Here is a 16,684-nt window from a genome sequence, read left to right as displayed (position 1 = left end):
CACGCAAACGTCACGATCACGTGGGTCGCCGAGTCGGCACCGATCAGTAACGAGAAAAGGCAAAGGAGGAGCCAATAGTGTTCGCCGAGTCAAAGATTCATAACTGCTCATTACAAACGACCACAACCATCTTTCCTGTACACATACAGTCTCCTCGCTACAGTCCCAGACCTGCAATCGCAGCTCTCTTTCCATCCCTGCTAGTCGGCTATTCATTCCTTGGGAAGACAACTTGCTCTAGACGAGTCGAGACTTCCTTGTTACCCAGAGCAATCGATTGACATCGTCGCAATACACCGCCATTGTCTCCCCGCCACTCGTATTATACCTTCTTGCACAATGTCCTCTGTATCTGGTCTGCCCGCGCCCGCTCTTCAGGCCTCGCAAGCGGCCATCAATGCCGCGTTGGCTGAGAATGAGATTAAAGAGAACGGAAGGGCGAATGGCGACGAGGCAGAGCCTGGCGAGATCCAGGAGGTAGACATGCAGCAGCAAGCAGAGAACATCCGCACGGTCTTCAATGACCCAACCAACTTTAATGTCAAGGTGAGCATCATGATTGACTGCTTTTAACGGGAAGAACCGTTCTCTCTGTGGGTATGGCCATATGACGTTCATACTGACCGGGTCATTCGTAGCATCCTCTCTACTCACCATGGACCCTCTGGTTTGATTCCCCCGCAACAAAAGGCCGCAACCTTCCCCAGACTCCCATGTCGTCATTTCCTCAGACCCCCCTACTCCAAACCCCCGGTGCTGCGGCAGCACAAGGCTGGATGGAGGATATCAAACGAGTGATTAGTTTTGATAGCGTTGAAGAGTTCTGGGGGTAAGTATGGACCTGCGTGGTTTGCAAAGAGGCACTCAGCGTTACTTCATAGATTGTACAACAACATTGTTCCTCCATCACAACTGCCGCAAAAGGCGAACTACTACCTCTTCAAGGTGCGCACGTCCCACAATTCACTTTTTCAGGTTGAGATATTGACGCCAGTCGTAGGAGGGTATCATTCCTGCCTGGGAGGACGAGGCCAACAAAAACGGGGGCAAGTGGAGCATTCAGCTTCCGAAAGACAAGAACCGAAACAATGTCGACAGAATGTGGCTGTATACGGTGCGGACCCTGAACCCTGCACAAGGCACCGCAGTAAACTTATTGTGTTCACGACACAGATGCTGGCCGCCATTGGCGAGACATTCGATCCTTTGTTGTCAAACCCGGACGCAGAAACGCCTTCCCAGTCGTTGATCACTGGTGTCATTGTTTCCACGCGGCCGCAGTTCTACCGACTGTCCATATGGACACGCATTGCGCCGACAGGAGCAGGCGGTGATGATGACAAGCTGCGCGAGCGGATCGAGTCGGTTGGGCGACATTTCAAGATGAACGTGTTAGGATATTCAGACTCGCAGAAGCTGTCTGGCCCTCTAGCGACGGAGGTAGAGTTTCAGTCACACAAGGACTCGGAGAAGAAAGGGAAACAGTCGGGCAGGAAGATTGTTGTCTAATATGTTTCTGGGGACGCCGGAGACGGGGCGTGCTTGTCCTTCGCACTATCGGTCATTTATAACATGTCTATTTACTCTCTCGCCGCTGTATAGCTCTCGAGTACATTAATCTGCCGTCGCCACTCCACGGCGCGTATGTTGTGTATTTCGAAATCATTTTCATTTTCGAGGCTGTGGAGGGCTGCGGGCGGCTGTGAGATTGTCCAGTGAGGGTGGCGATGACGTACCGCTGCGCACCTGATGGCGACCATCTACAAAAGCAATTCGCCGACATGATGTCTGCCGCACTTGTTCCTTTTACCCCCCCTCAACCATGTCTGATTTTCTCTCCTCGATAACGGGAAAGGCGCAGAATGCGCTCCGATCTGCTGGCTTCAATCCTGGGCAATCAGGCGATGCCACAGGGGGCCCTCAAGGCGGAATCCTGAAGTCGCATGCGGTAGAGTCCATCCACCACCAGCTGCGTACATTCCAACAACAGTATTCGTGCGTGTGGCGAGGATATGAGATGCTGATCAGTCGCTGATTATGTCCTGATTGTCCCAGAAGTAATACGACACCGGTGCAGAAGATCATCACGACTCAGAAGGGTGTCGCGCTCGACTTGGACAGTCTTTCGACCGACTCGCACGCACACAGCAAGGAGCTTTATACTTGGGGCCAGAACGAAGATCCGGACATCAGGGATGGTGCGTTCTGACGCTGCCACTTTCATCGTCTTGCGCTCATTGTGGCGGCAGTGACTGATCGCCTAGCCTGGATCAACTACGTCGAGGGCGCCCTGGCGCATACGCTTGCCACGCGCTATGACGCATCGCGTGCGCCTTTCAAGGCTCTGCGCGATGCTGAGACCGCGCTCGCTCCTCGTCGCAACGCCCGCGCCGCTTTGCACAATCAGATCGGACGCGTCGAGCACGAACAACAGCGAGGAAACGAACCGAGGCTAGCAGAGCTCAGGCAGCAGCTGCAGCACGCGCAGATCAATGACGAACCCCTGGAGAAAGAGATTGCGCTGTTGAAGAGGAAGGCCGTTAGGGAGAGCGAGCAGATGAAGTGGCAGGCCGTCCGAGAGGTGTGTGTATGCGCTAATTTCTTTAGTCTGCAAGCGAACTCACGATTCCTCGTTCAACCAGTACGCCGAGAAGCTCATTCTCCTCTCGCAAGGAGCCAACGCAGTGATAACCGCGCTGCCCGCCATTCCTCCCTCCGACAAGCAGTACCACGGTGCCGACATTACTGCCTCAGTGCGTGCAACGCTTCAAGAGGCTCTCGACAACTACAAGCCTGGTGACATTAATCTGCCCCTTCGGTCCCCTGTCTCTAAGGACCTCAGTCGGTCGGACACACGCAGTTTCGGCGAGACGCATGCGAAGGAGCTTTCACGCATTACCCCAGTCGGAGACTCAGTACAGCCTAACATCCCGCTTACGCCGCCCCCCACTGGGACCGGCAGCGCTCTCCCACCTGCACCGTCCCAAAGCGCTAGCAGATCGTCCTCGATTTCTCACGCAACGCAAGGATCTGTAGGGTATTCCTCACCTATTACGCAACGCACCTCGCCGACTATCCTTGCGTCTCCTCCGCCCGTTGGGTCGCGCTCCCCTCCCTTGAACCCAGCTTCCCTGAACCAGGCCCCTGCACCTATTCCTATCAGTTCGTCTTTGCCTCCTCCCGTCGTTGCACCCAATCCCACCGATCCTACCGTGAAAATCCCTTCCGTGACTCCCACGGTCGCCGAGACTGGCGTGCCCAAGTCGGCTGGGTCAGAAGGCCCTGGGCCGTCAAGTGGCTCACTGCTTGATCTGAAGTCGTCATCGCCCACGTTGACTCGAGGTTCGGATGCACTTCCGAGCTACGGGGTCATGCCTGGATCCTCGGCTGACCCGGCTCCGGAGAAGTCGGAGAAATGGGAGTCGGCAGCAGATGAGAAGAAGCGTCTGGAGAGAGAGGAAAGGGAGAAAGTACTGGCAGCAGGAGGTGGTGTGGATAACAATGCCGACGGTGGACCTTCGAAGGAGGACGATCTGCCCCCCTACGAGGAGTTCCCCTCGGGAGGTGTGTAACCCGAAGATACGGATTACAATGGACAGGGTCTTGCTGGATACCCCCTGAATCTGAATGTATAGTTTGTGCTTACTTTTCAAGTGTACGATATGGTGTACGATGCTTCGGTATGATATTTGTGTTGTCCAATCAACGAAAACGAAGTGGAGCCAAAAGCCTAAATAGCGATCACCGCATCACGGCTCCGAGCGTGGACCCATAATGATCCACATTCTCGCGCTTACCGCGAAACGCGTCTTGACCACTTCCATCATCGACCGCACCAGACCGTGTCATTGCGATATACCGGGCTCAATCTCACGCACGCGTTCCCACACTCCGCAATTTCACCGTCAACGGTGAGATACTCTGAGACACCAAATGGCTCAACGAAATCTGGCGCGACCTCGTTTTAATCCGTCAACCTGTGAGCCTGCAACTCTGCAGTCATGCCCGCCCCTTCTATCTGTGCACCAACAGCCTGAGATCATATGGACGCCCCTCATCTGGTCTCCTGCTAATTTTCCACTCGAGCTGGTGAGTGCGTCGCAAAAAATGAGTACCAAGCGTTTCATGGACAGGACTGTAGTTTGAGATCGCGGTGTCGCAGCTCATTCATCACCCAGAGTATAACTCCACGTTGATTCTGCGCTCGGAGATTGTGTCTGAGACGACATCGGCCTTCCCGGAGACCATTCCCATTCTCCGTGGTCTACGCCCGATTCGCAATATTCATAGGAAACTCCTACCGCGTCGACCAGGGCGCGACACTGGTTTGGAGCAGCATTGCACCTTGTATGCATCTACGGACGAGCACGACCAAACACCCTCGACCCTAGTCCTCACACCCATTGTCAATCCAGGAGAGGTCCTCCCGTACTACCATCCCGCAGTCTCCTATCTCGCCTTCCGTTTTATCTCTGGTGACACACCGATCTTGCGAATTGAGGTGGTCCCCTTGCCAGGCACACCGACAGATCCTAACTCTAGGCTATACCGAACATGCCTAGCTCTTCTGGAGATGTTGCATAGATATGGGTGGGGCGCCATGACAAATTACAAAAAGCGCGTTCTGCACGACTGTATTGTCCCCCGAGAGGCCTACCAGGACCTCTATTTGATTATGCGTGAGCGGCACAAGCACCTGGTCGGCACATGGCAGGAAGTCACCGATCCACTTAAACACGTCTTCGAGGCAAGTGATGGAACTTATTATATCAACATGAATTGATGACGTGTCATATAGGATATCGGCATCGCTACTTTCTTAATGCTCTTGTGGAAAGACACGTATGAGGACCCTGTGGAGCACACAGCGAACGCCACGTTCGAGACAGAGCCATGGAAGCAGTGGCCTCGTCCCCCAGCAGGATTCTTGGACTTAGGGTAGGTTCCTCCCAATCCTGCCATAATAATAACATTCATCCATAATGTTTCCAGGTGTGGGAACGGCCTTCTTACACATATTCTGGTGGAAGAAGGATACCCCGGACATGGTATAGACCTAAGGGCGCGCACCTCATGGACTCACTACCCGGAATCCACTCAGGCGCACCTACGGGTTGAAGCACTGGATCCTACAACCTTAGTTGGACCGTCCTCTTCCGTGGAGGACCACCCGTACCTGCGCCCTGGCGTGTTCATTATTGGCAATCACGCCGACGAACTTACGCCGTGGGTCCCAGTACTTTCGACGCTATGTTCAGCATCCGGGTACCTCTCAATCCCTTGCTGCGCATGGACGTTCGACGAGCGCTATGAGCGCTCGAGCACTCCTAACTATCCTGTAGCCGACGAGGACTTTGTATCGAGTCTGAACCTGGGGGGCGACGGAAGCAACGCAAGCTCCTACTCAATGTATCGCATCTGGGTCGCCTCTTTGAGTCTGTACTGCGGATGGAAGGTCGAATGCGAGACTTTGCGGATTCCCAGCACACGAAATTGGGCTATCATTGGTACAGTCAAAATCATTCATCGCTCTGCATTGTCATCTAGATTGAACGGTTACATAGGGAGGCATCAGACATACGATAGTCCCGGACTAGCCGCTGAAATACGCCAGCGTATAAAAGACATCGTGGAACATGTGAAGGAGAGAGGCATGTTCAAGACGCGGAGACCAGAGGGGAAGGCCGGAGACCACTAGATCTCCGGCTGATGCGTACTACTGATCATCTGAGCCCTTATAGTAGATTCATCGTCTGTCCCGCTTCTGAGGGATCCTCTGCGTGTTCATATTTACACCGGAACGTCTCGGAGCCACAATACGAGCAGCTACGTCTGACCACATGTCACTCATGCCCGTATCCCATGCGTTTGCTTGAAAGAGTCGTAGGTGCGGGAATAGCTGGCGAATGAAAGATGCGGTAGCTTCGACGTCCTGTATCTTGACGTCCCCGAGGAATCGCAAGGCTTGCAAGAGATGTGGAGGGATTTTGATATTACCCAGACTGGATACTGATTGGGCATTCATAGTTATGGACAGGTCACGGAGCTCGAGGCAGCGCGATGCAAAGGAGTACAGCGACTCCACTGTTGGCGAGTAAGATTCACGTCCTGGGGAACGGTGCCAGACGTGGAGGCGTCGTAAATGCGGCCAGGCAGACGCCATCGCCGTCATGTCGGAATCATCGCAGTACACAGGATCGTTAAAGTCGAAGCTTACGTCTCGTAAGAGGTTCACCTCAAGGAGAGGCCGGATTACGTCCATAAGGGGAGGTGTATCGCCATTGTTGGTAGTAAGGGCTAGGCGCAAATGTACCCGCTGCAAGCAGGGTTGGAAATGTGGCCGAGATAATAGGGCCATGCAGGTCGAGCAGTCTGAAGGTAAGTACGGTGACATGGACGTGATAGTGACTGATCGCAAAAGTCTCGACTCCACGCTCTCCAGAACGCAGGCGACTGCAGATACATCTCCTGAGACCACTAAGGATTGCAAGCTGTTAAATCCTGTCCATTTTCCGCATGTGATTTCTCCGCCGACAGTGACGCTAAGACCAGCAAGTAATGGGAAATTTGACAGCCCAATTACATGACTGACATCAATCAGCCCTCCGAGTGTCAGATGTTGAAGGGACGTAAGGCCTTGGATGCAAACTGCCCAGCTTGACGGACAAGGTCCGTCGAAGATCAAGCGTTCCACTCCAGGCGAGTGAGCTAGAGCCATGTCGAGGAAGCTTTTGACTGAATGGTTTTCGCATATTTCTGGATCGCAGACATCCTCAAAAACTCCCGCACCTGACTGCACTAAGGAGATCGCAATGCTCCGCAGGGATGGAGAAAACAGCATAGGGGATAGGTCGTCAACATGGGCTGCTTGTCGCCATTGGAGGTTGCGTAATGAGGGAAACATAGAAGAGTATCCGAGACGTTCTCGCAGACGGGAATACGCCGACGGATGTATTCGACTGTGCTGCTGATATACGAGGGTTTGGATCCGCTTTGCATAATACTTGAAGCGCTCCCAATCCTGGTCGCCGATAGGGCGATCAAACGACTGGCATTACCCGGCTCAGTCAGCTCACACTTAGGATATATAGTGAGTTTTCTTACATATGATCCGCCAGTCTCTTGAAACGATGGGATTACCCTGAACAATGGGAAGAGGGAGATCTGCCGTTTCCATAGCTCGTCGAGGGCAGGATCTGTGAACAAGCGGCAACATCGTGCTAGTCTTGCGAGAGCCTTCAATTGAATGGATTTTCGGGGGAATCGATCTGATCCTCCAATGTGGGACAAAATGATGACGAAGATGTCGTAGATCAAGAGAGCTTGGTGCATTATTCTGTGCAAGTATGCAGATACTTCCGCAATTTACGGTAGAAGGTAGAACAAATGTCTCCAGGAAGGAATATGCCCTCTGAGGGTGATGATGGCTAGAACCAAGGAGTGGCGGTCGATATAACAAGCTGGTACAGTGCTTCAAGACATAATAAGGTGACAAGCGCCCATACTGAAGAAAGATGGCACGTGATATGACGCGACAATGATCTGAGATCGACCGATCAGGTTCGAACTTGAACCAAACGACTCAAAGTGGCTGGGCAGGAGATACAACGCAATGCCTTATGAACTCCCTCCAGAACTGTGGCTGCAGATATTCCACTATGCTGCAGAAGATGAGCCCTTATTTGACTACGCGCTGCCGACGTCCATGACCGAATCGTCCTGGTCGAAGAGGGTCATGAGTGATGGCTGGACGCTCAGAGCGCCCAACGATCTCATCGAAATAATGCATAGAAAGAGCTTTGCAACCAAGAAGGTATGCGTGTATCCTGGTGGCCCTTTCCCTCGAATACTAAATTGTATTTAGGCGATTGTATCTACCTGCAGGGCTTGGAGAGACCTTGGTACGGAATTCTTGTTCCGATGCTTCCTCTTCGGCGACCCGTCACGATTTCAACAATTACGCGTCATACTTGACGCAGACAACTCCCTCGGACGTCGCGCCAAAAGGTTGCACATCGCTCGCTTTTATGCCGGACACGGGTCGACTCTGGAAGAAACTCAGGATGCCCTTGTGTCTATCATCCGGCATTGCCCTAATCTCGAGGCATTTATTGTTACCTGGTCGTTCTCCAATTCTCTCGCCGCTGTGGTCGATGCACTATGCACGTACTGTCCTCGCAACCTACGCACTCTGCAGCTCTATATCCCCACCTCAGGCATAGCTAAGGCCATCCTCATGCTAGACTCCCTGCCCGCACTCGTCTCCGTGCATTTTCAATTTGAAGGAGTATCATCAGAAAACATCCGGCTGGGATCCACGTCGGCGGTCACATTGACCTTGAACTCCCTCGAGCAGCTACAGCTGCGCGGGCCGTTCCAGGAGTTCCTCGAGCAAGCGACAGGGTGGAAGCTACCCGCCCTACGCAGCCTCTCTCTCGATTTCCTCAGCTTCCGTGATGACCTGCCAGACATCATCGAGTTCCTGACCCACCACGGCGACGACCTCACGTATCTTGATATTAACTGCGTTCCCGCGCTTGACGTCGCTACGATCCTCGACCTCTGCCCGAACCTCACCACCTTCGCATTCAACCCCGACTGGCGCATCGCGAGCACGTACGACATCACGGGTGTCGGGGGCACGCTTGTGCACCGCCCGCACGAGCACATCACCACGATCGGGTGCCACCAGCTACTGCACGCGTTCGACGTCGGCGACGCCGCGAAGCACCTCGCGATCGACCCGCTCGCCACGCTGCTCGTGCAGCGCCGCAACGACCGCAACTTCGCAGCGCTCACGAAGCGCGACTTCCCCCGCCTGCAGCGTGTGCGTGTGCTGAACCGCACTTTGCTGAGGGACCTCGAGGCCGCCGACGGGCCGCAGGGCGACGCGTACGAGCGCTGGGAGCGCTGGTGGGACCAGTGCGCCAGGCAGGGAATACGCCTGGAGGACTGTACGGGCGCGTTACTGGGCACGCTGCCGCTGGAAGAGGAGGACGACGAAAGCGAGAGCGAGAGCGAGGACGATGAGGCGTACCTGGCGCCATTGCGGGAGGTGCTGGAGGAGTGCAGGCAGTTGCCAAGCGTGGACGAAAGTGAATACTTCTTCACTCATGCGAATGGCTCCATGCACCACAGTGAATGAGCCATTTGGGTTCCTGGACATCGTATATGCGCTTCGTAAGTGCAGTATGCAGGATAATCCTTCGTCTCACTGACTTTGTAGTTAATTCAATAGGTGTGAATAGGTGCGAGAGAACGTTTACCGTCATCACTATGCTTTTGAATAGGACTTGTTGCTTTCCTGCTATGCTGAAGCTTTGAAGACCATTGCTATCACTGCGCAATATATCACAAGCTACGGACCCTTCATATGCCTACTCGTACTCTCACGACACAGGTCGAAGTACAATGAATTGATGATTCTCGTTATTTAAAAATCGTACAAATCTGGCCGGTCCGACATAAACGCGACCTTTTTCTTCACCTTCGTCTTCTTACCGCCCGTCGCCGTTCTCTCAGACGGCACATCTGTTATGCTCAGCGCGGCGGTAGTGGCTGAGGCCTGCTCGATTTCGACGTGCACAGCAGCTCTGGCAGTTGGTGCAGCAGTCTGATCTCCATCCGCATGCCCATATACATGGCTGCGCACAGGGGCGACATCGTCGAGAGCTATGGCGTTCGCGGAGGGCGTCGTCCGCCGCTCGCCGACGCCGCCCTCGAGATCGAGATGCAGCGTCTCGAAGATGAGGCGCTTGCGCATGCACTTGAACGCGAGGTTGTTCTCGCCCGAGGCCGAGAGCCCGCGCAGCGTCGAGAAGCGGTCGCTCGGCGGGAGCAGCGTGTGCGGCGCGGGGAGTGTGTGGATGTGCACGAGCCCGTGGTGCGAGGAAAACATGGCGGTGAGGGAAGGGTCGGCTGGGACGGGCAGTGGGTGTGAGGGGCTGGAGAGAGTGGTGGCGTGCGAGACTTACCGGTGAATGCTGCGAGAGTGATGCAGGCGTCGGTGAGCCAGCCCAGCTTTTGGACCCAGCCCGGCCCACCCCATGCATCAGTGCACATGCGAGGGGGGAGTGAGATGGATGCACAGGCGCTGGGGTAGCGGCGCAATAGCCCACGAAGCGAGAAGAGGAAGTGGCAAATTTCCTGTTGTAACCGTGATATGCACTGTGTTCACGATCGACAGGGCTCAGGACTGACCTGGGGCAGGACGTCGCCCCATGCTGACGAGCCTAAGAATGGGATGCAAATCCGGATCGGACCTGGCGAGCCGGACGATGACTCTTGTGTGTGGTTCGCCAGGATCTTTTCGAGATGGACTAGGACACTTCGACATGGCGAAACGTCCGCAGCATCCGTGGTTACGGGAATCTCATCTAGTTGTCCGGCCTTGATTGCGGACTGCACGATCGTGTCCGGTATTCGGCACGTCAAATCGAACACACGGCAGTAGTCTTCAGAGGACCTTAGATCAGGATGAGTCCCTGACTGGGCGACGCAGAGGGGAAACTTACGACATACTGGTTTGAAGTTGGCACGGTCGTCTGGAACTGCTTCATCTGCTCATAGCGCCATGCGATTTTGATCTTTGTGTCGTGCTGAGCGGCCTTTTCGTCCTCCTCATCTTCAGCAGCGTTGGTGGAGGCGGACGGAGCTCCTCCGGGCACCCACATGCATTCCGCCAGTATATCCCTAGCATCGTCGTCTACAACGCATAACTTGTGACCAGACACGAGGCCTTGTGATATGAAGTACTTCTGTACTAGCTCCCCATACGCCGAGTGAGTGTCCGGTGCGAGCACGAGAAGAGAACATGACAGAGGCAGGCCGCCGCCGAGGATGTCGTCGAGGGAGGGGATACCAGTGGACGTGGTGATGGTAGAAGTGGAACCGGGAGAGATGCGAGTGCCGGAAAGAGGGGGCGGTTGTGTAGAGGACGCCCTCCTCTTGAAGGAAGACATGGTGGTCAATGCGAGATCAAAGTCAGATTGATCCGGAGCGCGTCGATCACAACTTCTGCAGCCTCCGTCATGCGCCAGGCGTAGGGCCAAGTTTACACTCCGCAAGTCCTTCTCATGTCCGGCGTGCGTTTCGCCAACGCATTGCGCGACTTTGCGCGCCGCGCGCAGGACAAGCCATGGCGCAACATGGCCAAGACTGCCACCCTCTCGACTCTCCATGTCCGTACAGTGTCTACACTTGTGCCGCACTTCTGAGCATTCACACAGGTCATCAACTTCGTGTGTGCAGCACATCTCTTTGCCGACAAAATTGGCTGGGTGGCTTTTGTGCGTCGATTCTCTCGTCATCGGATATTGGCTCACGAACCTGTGCGCATGCGCAGGTCGACGGTCCGTCCATGCTGCCTACCATGAGCGTTACGGGCGAGGTAGTCTGGGAGAACAGGATGATTACGCCCGACCGGCTTTCTCGCGGTGACCTCGTCACCTACGTCTCTCCCTTGGACCCCACTCGGCTCGTCTGCAAGCGGCTCATCGGCCTCCCGGGAGACGTCGTTTGCGTCGACCCAACGGGTACGCTAGCACCGTCTACTGAACATGTCGTGGTACCCAAGAACCACGTCTGGCTCATTGGCGACAATGCTGCTGCATCTCGCGATTCAAGGGTGTACGGACCTGTCTCGATGGCACTCATCAAGGGACGCCTAGTGGCGAGGGTGAGTAAAGAATATCCCTATATTGCAAGAGATCTCATGTGGTTTCCAGGTCTGGCCTCTGTCGCAATTCACTATATTCCGAAGCAACTTCAGCTATATCGACTAAGCGTGTGAATGTGTGCTACCCAGGTCAGCATATCTACACGCCTCACCCTGCCACATTATCCCGCGAGCTCGTTCGACGGGACATGCAGGCGTACCAGTTCTTGCAGTATGCTATACGACAAGCTGGCCCCCCTCCTCATACGGACTGGAACCGGCGGCTCCATTTGCAGATATCTGTCTATCTGACAAAGTTCATAGAATAACCGCCTTGCCCATTGGGTACAAACTGGAAGTTGTCTGTAGACAGGCCAAATCGTCCTGTGCATGTCGTGAATAATATGCACGCGCGATATACTTTTTCAGCGTACCTAGAATATTGTTCCCTAGACCCTTCAGCTTGTCAACCATCTCGGCGGTCTCCTCCTTCTGCGCTGCTTCCACCCGAGGCTTCAGAGACGCTAACGACCGCCTAATTTCTGGAAGCTGTGGGGACGACGGTGGCAGGATCTCGAGCAGCTTGTTGTAGTCTGTGTTACAGCTCGGTCTTGATAAGCTCCTGTGGCATACAACCGCGGCACGAACCTTCTTGTGCACTGCTGAGTGAGGACCATGTGTTCAGCTGCTCGTTAGAAGCAGCCCGTCTTTGTAGTGCTTTCACATATGTCGGGTCGTCAATGAGTGCTAGAGCGGCTCGTTAGTGAGGAACGTGCGGCAAGACGAACCGGCCTACCTTGAGTACATGCCGCCACTACCTCCTTGTGTTCCCCCTGCACAACATCTTCAGCAGGAACTGGGAATCACGCAGCGTACACTCACGAGTTTGACATAACATGCACCGATGTTGGCGTTCATGACCGCACGGGCTTTCGCGCACTCGAGCTCCAGTTCGCTCGGTGGCTGCTCCGCTGCTGCCTCTGGCGCAACGTCCCCTTGCGCCGGCGCGGGACCTTCCGATACGCCTTCCGCATCTTCATCAGAGTCTGGAGGGCCTTCATCCCTGCCCTTCCCCTTGTCTTGCGAAGACGGACCACCACTGCTTGCGGCTTTCCGCTTTGGTAGGCGGCCAAGCCCCGCCCTGTACGATGCTAGCGCCTCCTCCCACCGTTTCGCGCGAAAGTGCTCGTTCCCTTCTTGCTTCAGCTCATCTGCGTCTGCGAGGCATTTCTGGACAATGCGGGTAGCATCCGGCCTGCGTAAGTACACAGTCTGACAGCATTTAAGGACCGTCTCACCTTAACCCACGCCTCATCCTCGATGCCAGCATCTTCGTCTACTATTTGGGATGTATGGTATGTGCCATCTGCGGCTGAGCTGCTGGGTTCATTCAGGACGTCTGTGCTTGTCTCGGGAAGAGTGGATGTGCTCATGGTGGCGGCGACTAACGAGATGATCGGATGCGGAGCCATGGGTGAGTACCTAGATTAGATTAGATCTGGAGACACTCGCGATCGTAAGTACTATGGCTTCAGTCGAGGTCGCATCGTGCCCTCCTCAACCCGTACAGTTGTAGACATTGATGTGAGATAGGGAAGAACAATACAGGACAACAGGATGAAGGACGAAGGTATACAGCACTCAATTGCCAACAGATTTACTTGAATTCGACACTCAGCCTCGCCGCAGAGCATCCAGCCGGGCTTGGAGAGCATCTTCGTCTGACATACCGCCTCCTGGACTACTACCACTATCTCCCCCACTCGGGTGCGGTGGCCCAGATGCATCACCCAGGGCAACCGCCTGCCGTGGCTCTGTGAGTGACGAGCTGACTGCGAGACCTGTCGGCGCATCTGAGAGCTGAACGCGACATCAGAGCATGTACACCATCATCAGAGAAAGCCGCTCACCTGCTGGGACAGATCAACGCCGATCTCGTCGAGGACCTGTTTGAGGATGTTGTCGCCCTCCATCTCCTCGTCCTCCAAATCATCGTCCATGACATCGTCGACCGCGTCAGACATCATCTCCTCCTTCATGTCCATGGTCGCGCTTTCTCTCTCGAACTCGTGCATGATACGCTGTATCTGCGGCAGGTTGAGGCCGCGGTTCATGGCCCCCATAGCCTGGCACACCACGACATGATCGCAGTCAGTCGCATACTCATCATTGTCAGGATGGGTGAGCACTCACCCGCGTTGCGCCTCGCATAGCCTCAGCCATCTGTTGATTACTCCGTAGGGTCTGTATCCGCAGGCCGACGGCCTGAAGCTGTGTCCGCATCTGATAGAATTTCTGGACGTAGCGGCGTGTGCGGACGAGGTCTTTCGCCATGACCTTGCACGCGTTCTAGCGTTCATGAGAGCACCATGAGTACTTAGAAGACACTGTAGGCGGGATAATACGCACCAGTTGACCGGCCTTTGCACTCTTCTTTATGTCCATGATGAGTTTCTTCTCCTGCTGCTCGAGCTTTGTGCGCTCGCGGTCGAGCTCGCGCTGCGCCTTCGCGAGGGCGCGCTGGTGCTGCCGAAGCCGCTCCGCAGGAGTGACTGTACGGCCGAAAAGCGTTTCCTATAGCCATCAGTAGTCATACTTTAGACAGGAGCGGTGATGGAGGGAACTAACGATGATGTTCATGGCTAGCGGCAAAGGTAGGAGGTAGCGGATGAACCACGCGTGTGGGAGGGCCATGCTAATGGAGATAACGTAAGGTTATATGTTGCTGTCATCTGAATCGGGTTTGATTAATTGATTGCTGCTGCTGCTTTGCGCCACTAGTAACTACTCCCACTCGGAGTCCGAGCAGTATAAAATGACGTCGCACGCCTGCATAATCCTTCATTCTTCTCTTCCTCATCCCAACCACCCCCCGCACATACCATGCCTAACATCACCGACTCTAAGTGTGTTCTGGTTATCGGCGCGACCTCTGGAATTGGACGCGCTCTTGCACTCGCCATTCATGACCTGCCTTCCAAGCCTACTGTGATCGCCGCGGGCAGACGGCAGGAGAGGCTCGACGAGCTCGCTAAATCGAGCGACCGCCTCAAGCCCCTCAAGTTCGACGTGAACGGCGACCGCGATGCGCTCAAGCGTTCAGTCGACGACGCCATTGCCAAGTTCCCCAACGTGAGTAGTGCAGACATATACTAACAATGGCCCCGCGTTAACGAGAGATATGCGTCCACCTCAGCTTGATGCTGTGCTATTTGTCTCTGGCATCCAGCACATCTTCGACTTTAAGAAGCCAGATGAAGTCGACCTTGACAGTGCGTACTTTCGCCAGTGTCGAGTTCCAAGGCTCTTTCTGATGCAGCATATAGAGCTCGAGACTGAACTGAACACCAACTACACTTCGATCGTGCGAATGACCAGGTTCTTCATTCCTCACTTCTTGAAGCTTGGTGTATGTATGCGCCATACGGAACCCTTTAGTTCGAGCTAACGCGCGTTCTGGACAGGCCGAGGGACGCCCCTCCTTCCTCGTCACAGTCACCTCCGGTCTGGCCATTATTCCTGGACCATGGGTCCCGAACTACTGCGCTACAAAGGCCGCCCTTCACAGCTTCTCCCTTTCGTTGAGCCTCCAGCTCAAGGATACTAACATCAAAGTTATGGAGGTCTTCCCTCCGTGAGTACAGCAGCCTGTTTCAGCGTCTCGAAATCTAACGATTGTAAATACTGCAGTCTGGTTGAGTCGGAGCTTCATGACCGTGAGTGACATTGCGTACATTCTATCAGTGCTCGTTCTGATTTCAACGTAACGGCAGACCAAGGCACAACCCCCAAGCTCGCCAAGTTCTGGTTGCCTCTCGACGAGTTCACGAAGCAAGCCATGGAGGGCCTCAAGCGTGGAGATGTCGAGATCCCCGTCGGCTCGGCCCTTGGTCAGTGGAACAAGTTTGAGAAGGGCAAACTCGAGGCTTCGGCTCAGGCGCTTGCATTGTTGAGCGCGAGTGCCCAGTAACTGTATTGGGCTCACGACGGTGTCCATTAAAAAGCAGTAATGTACAGTAAAATTCTGACGCAACATTAGACATGACGCATGAATTACATGATGAGGTATCATAAATGCGGGACGGCCAACAAGCATGTGCATGTGCGGCATGCGACCTATTCCGCCTGGCGCGATGATGCTTCCGCCAATTGCGGAGGAAGTGAGATGAGAGAAACTTCCCTCGTCGCTGTCTGAGATGGATCTAGTGCAGGTGTTGTCTTGGCTCTTTTGCCGGATGAACCTGAGGGGGCCTCTGCACAACCAGTTGTTGCTTGGGGCGCTGAGGTCTCCCCGGAAGTAGTCTCCCGTTTCCGCTTCGAACCCTGCTGAGGGGCGACGATCGTTTCATCGACTGCAGCTGCCTGTGCGGCGACCAGGTCTTCATAGAAGTTGACATTGAACAGGAGGCATTTCAAGAGGACACAGGGCAAGAGGAGAACACCGGCATCGTATTTGGTGCGTATGGATGTAACGGACCTTTTTCTCCAGGATTGCGTGCGCCTTGAACACTCGGCCTTAACCTTAGTATCATACGGGAGAGAAGTCAGGCACAGCACGTTGAGTTACTGTTTGGCACACCTTTTCGGGGAGGGTATTACATTCCTCCAGGGAAAGCGCGTCGACCTGTATAGCCTCGTACTGTCCACAGTATGTAAATAGTCCTCCGTAACCGACGAATAACTCGCAAATCTTTGGGGTAATGAAGTCATTCTTATCGAACCCAAGGCGGGCAAACATGAACCCGTGCTTGGTCGGGCTTGTAGGTGCCCAGACATCGAACTCTATCTGAGGACAGATGCACTCGTTCAGAGAGGACTTGCTTTCCAGCGGCGTCGGGTCAGTGATTCTGTGTGAAAGACATATTTATGAGCCACCCTACTTCAGCAGAAAAACGGTGCGGTACGTGATTGATAATCCTTCCCAATGGCCGCCCAAGACCTGCGCAAGAGTCCTTTGGGCGAAGCGATGATATATTTCTCCCGGGGGTGGCACAGCATTTACAACAGGCAGTGTATTCATGAGTTCTT

The 16,684-nt window shown here is 54.5% G+C and overlaps 10 protein-coding genes across 10 annotated transcripts; 6 read left to right on the top strand and 4 right to left on the bottom strand.

Annotated features, from left to right (window-relative positions):
• Window positions 1-123: 123 nt before the first annotated feature.
• On the top strand, window positions 124-1,509 carry POSPLADRAFT_1072340 (hypothetical protein; the record flags this gene model as incomplete). Its single annotated transcript, XM_024482509.1, has 5 exons — window positions 124-546; window positions 639-829; window positions 882-945; window positions 1,001-1,114; window positions 1,174-1,509. The coding sequence occupies exons 1-5, from the start codon at window positions 340-342 to the stop codon at window positions 1,507-1,509; spliced, it is 912 nt and encodes a 303-aa protein (XP_024344210.1). The 5' UTR covers window positions 124-339.
• A 301-nt stretch (window positions 1,510-1,810) lies between these two features.
• POSPLADRAFT_1176223 (hypothetical protein) lies at window positions 1,811-3,703 on the top strand. Its single transcript, XM_024488407.1, has 4 exons — window positions 1,811-1,995; window positions 2,056-2,198; window positions 2,250-2,581; window positions 2,643-3,703. Exons 1-4 carry the CDS (start codon window positions 1,823-1,825, stop codon window positions 3,570-3,572), a joined length of 1,578 nt encoding a protein of 525 aa, XP_024344209.1. The 5' UTR covers window positions 1,811-1,822; the 3' UTR covers window positions 3,573-3,703.
• Window positions 3,704-3,933: 230 nt separating this feature from the next.
• On the top strand, window positions 3,934-5,698 carry POSPLADRAFT_1042631 (hypothetical protein; the record flags this gene model as incomplete). Its single annotated transcript, XM_024478142.1, has 4 exons — window positions 3,934-4,089; window positions 4,142-4,747; window positions 4,799-4,938; window positions 4,993-5,698. 4 exons carry the CDS (start codon window positions 3,934-3,936, stop codon window positions 5,696-5,698), a joined length of 1,608 nt encoding a protein of 535 aa, XP_024344208.1.
• Window positions 5,699-5,892: 194 nt separating this feature from the next.
• On the bottom strand, window positions 5,893-6,997 carry POSPLADRAFT_1037980 (hypothetical protein). The gene is made up of 2 exons (XM_024477304.1): window positions 6,770-6,997; window positions 5,893-6,422 (listed from the first exon to the last, which is right to left on the bottom strand). The coding sequence occupies exons 1-2, from the start codon at window positions 6,902-6,904 to the stop codon at window positions 6,237-6,239; spliced, it is 321 nt and encodes a 106-aa protein (XP_024344207.1). The 5' UTR covers window positions 6,905-6,997; the 3' UTR covers window positions 5,893-6,236.
• A 615-nt stretch (window positions 6,998-7,612) lies between these two features.
• On the top strand, window positions 7,613-9,145 carry POSPLADRAFT_1042630 (hypothetical protein; the record flags this gene model as incomplete). The annotated part of the gene is made up of 2 exons (XM_024478141.1): window positions 7,613-7,813; window positions 7,865-9,145. The coding sequence occupies 2 exons, from the start codon at window positions 7,613-7,615 to the stop codon at window positions 9,143-9,145; spliced, it is 1,482 nt and encodes a 493-aa protein (XP_024344206.1).
• Window positions 9,146-9,433: 288 nt separating this feature from the next.
• Window positions 9,434-10,961, bottom strand: POSPLADRAFT_1128795 (hypothetical protein; the record flags this gene model as incomplete). Its single annotated transcript, XM_024483774.1, has 5 exons — window positions 9,434-9,739; window positions 9,768-9,827; window positions 9,975-10,232; window positions 10,366-10,465; window positions 10,522-10,961. 5 exons carry the CDS (start codon window positions 10,959-10,961, stop codon window positions 9,434-9,436), a joined length of 1,164 nt encoding a protein of 387 aa, XP_024344205.1.
• Window positions 10,962-11,350: 389 nt separating this feature from the next.
• Window positions 11,351-12,075, top strand: POSPLADRAFT_1164760 (hypothetical protein). Its single transcript, XM_024487844.1, has 2 exons — window positions 11,351-11,677; window positions 11,727-12,075. The coding sequence occupies exons 1-2, from the start codon at window positions 11,360-11,362 to the stop codon at window positions 11,781-11,783; spliced, it is 375 nt and encodes a 124-aa protein (XP_024344204.1). The 5' UTR covers window positions 11,351-11,359; the 3' UTR covers window positions 11,784-12,075.
• Window positions 11,961-12,889, bottom strand: POSPLADRAFT_1130294 (hypothetical protein; the record flags this gene model as incomplete). Its single annotated transcript, XM_024483938.1, has 6 exons — window positions 11,961-12,040; window positions 12,091-12,249; window positions 12,305-12,403; window positions 12,453-12,489; window positions 12,539-12,711; window positions 12,751-12,889. Coding segments are annotated over 6 exons (687 nt in total), but the record flags the coding sequence as incomplete, so codon positions are not given.
• Window positions 12,890-13,208: 319 nt separating this feature from the next.
• POSPLADRAFT_1064068 (hypothetical protein) lies at window positions 13,209-14,296 on the bottom strand (the record flags this gene model as incomplete). The annotated part of the gene is made up of 5 exons (XM_024481757.1): window positions 13,209-13,516; window positions 13,567-13,782; window positions 13,850-14,005; window positions 14,066-14,230; window positions 14,285-14,296. The coding sequence occupies 5 exons, from the start codon at window positions 14,294-14,296 to the stop codon at window positions 13,331-13,333; spliced, it is 735 nt and encodes a 244-aa protein (XP_024344202.1). The 3' UTR covers window positions 13,209-13,330.
• A 243-nt stretch (window positions 14,297-14,539) lies between these two features.
• On the top strand, window positions 14,540-15,626 carry POSPLADRAFT_1042626 (hypothetical protein; the record flags this gene model as incomplete). Its single annotated transcript, XM_024478140.1, has 6 exons — window positions 14,540-14,788; window positions 14,853-14,928; window positions 14,983-15,065; window positions 15,121-15,290; window positions 15,347-15,372; window positions 15,430-15,626. The coding sequence occupies 6 exons, from the start codon at window positions 14,540-14,542 to the stop codon at window positions 15,624-15,626; spliced, it is 801 nt and encodes a 266-aa protein (XP_024344201.1).
• Between the last annotated feature and the right edge of the window lie 1,058 nt (window positions 15,627-16,684).

Source organism: Postia placenta (assembly GCF_002117355.1).
Source record: "Postia placenta MAD-698-R-SB12 unplaced genomic scaffold POSPLAscaffold_1, whole genome shotgun sequence".
Classification (NCBI taxonomy): domain Eukaryota; kingdom Fungi; phylum Basidiomycota; class Agaricomycetes; order Polyporales; family Adustoporiaceae; genus Rhodonia; species Rhodonia placenta.
The sequence above is the reverse complement of the archived record's forward strand: the minus strand, read 5'-3'. Positions and strand labels throughout refer to the sequence as shown.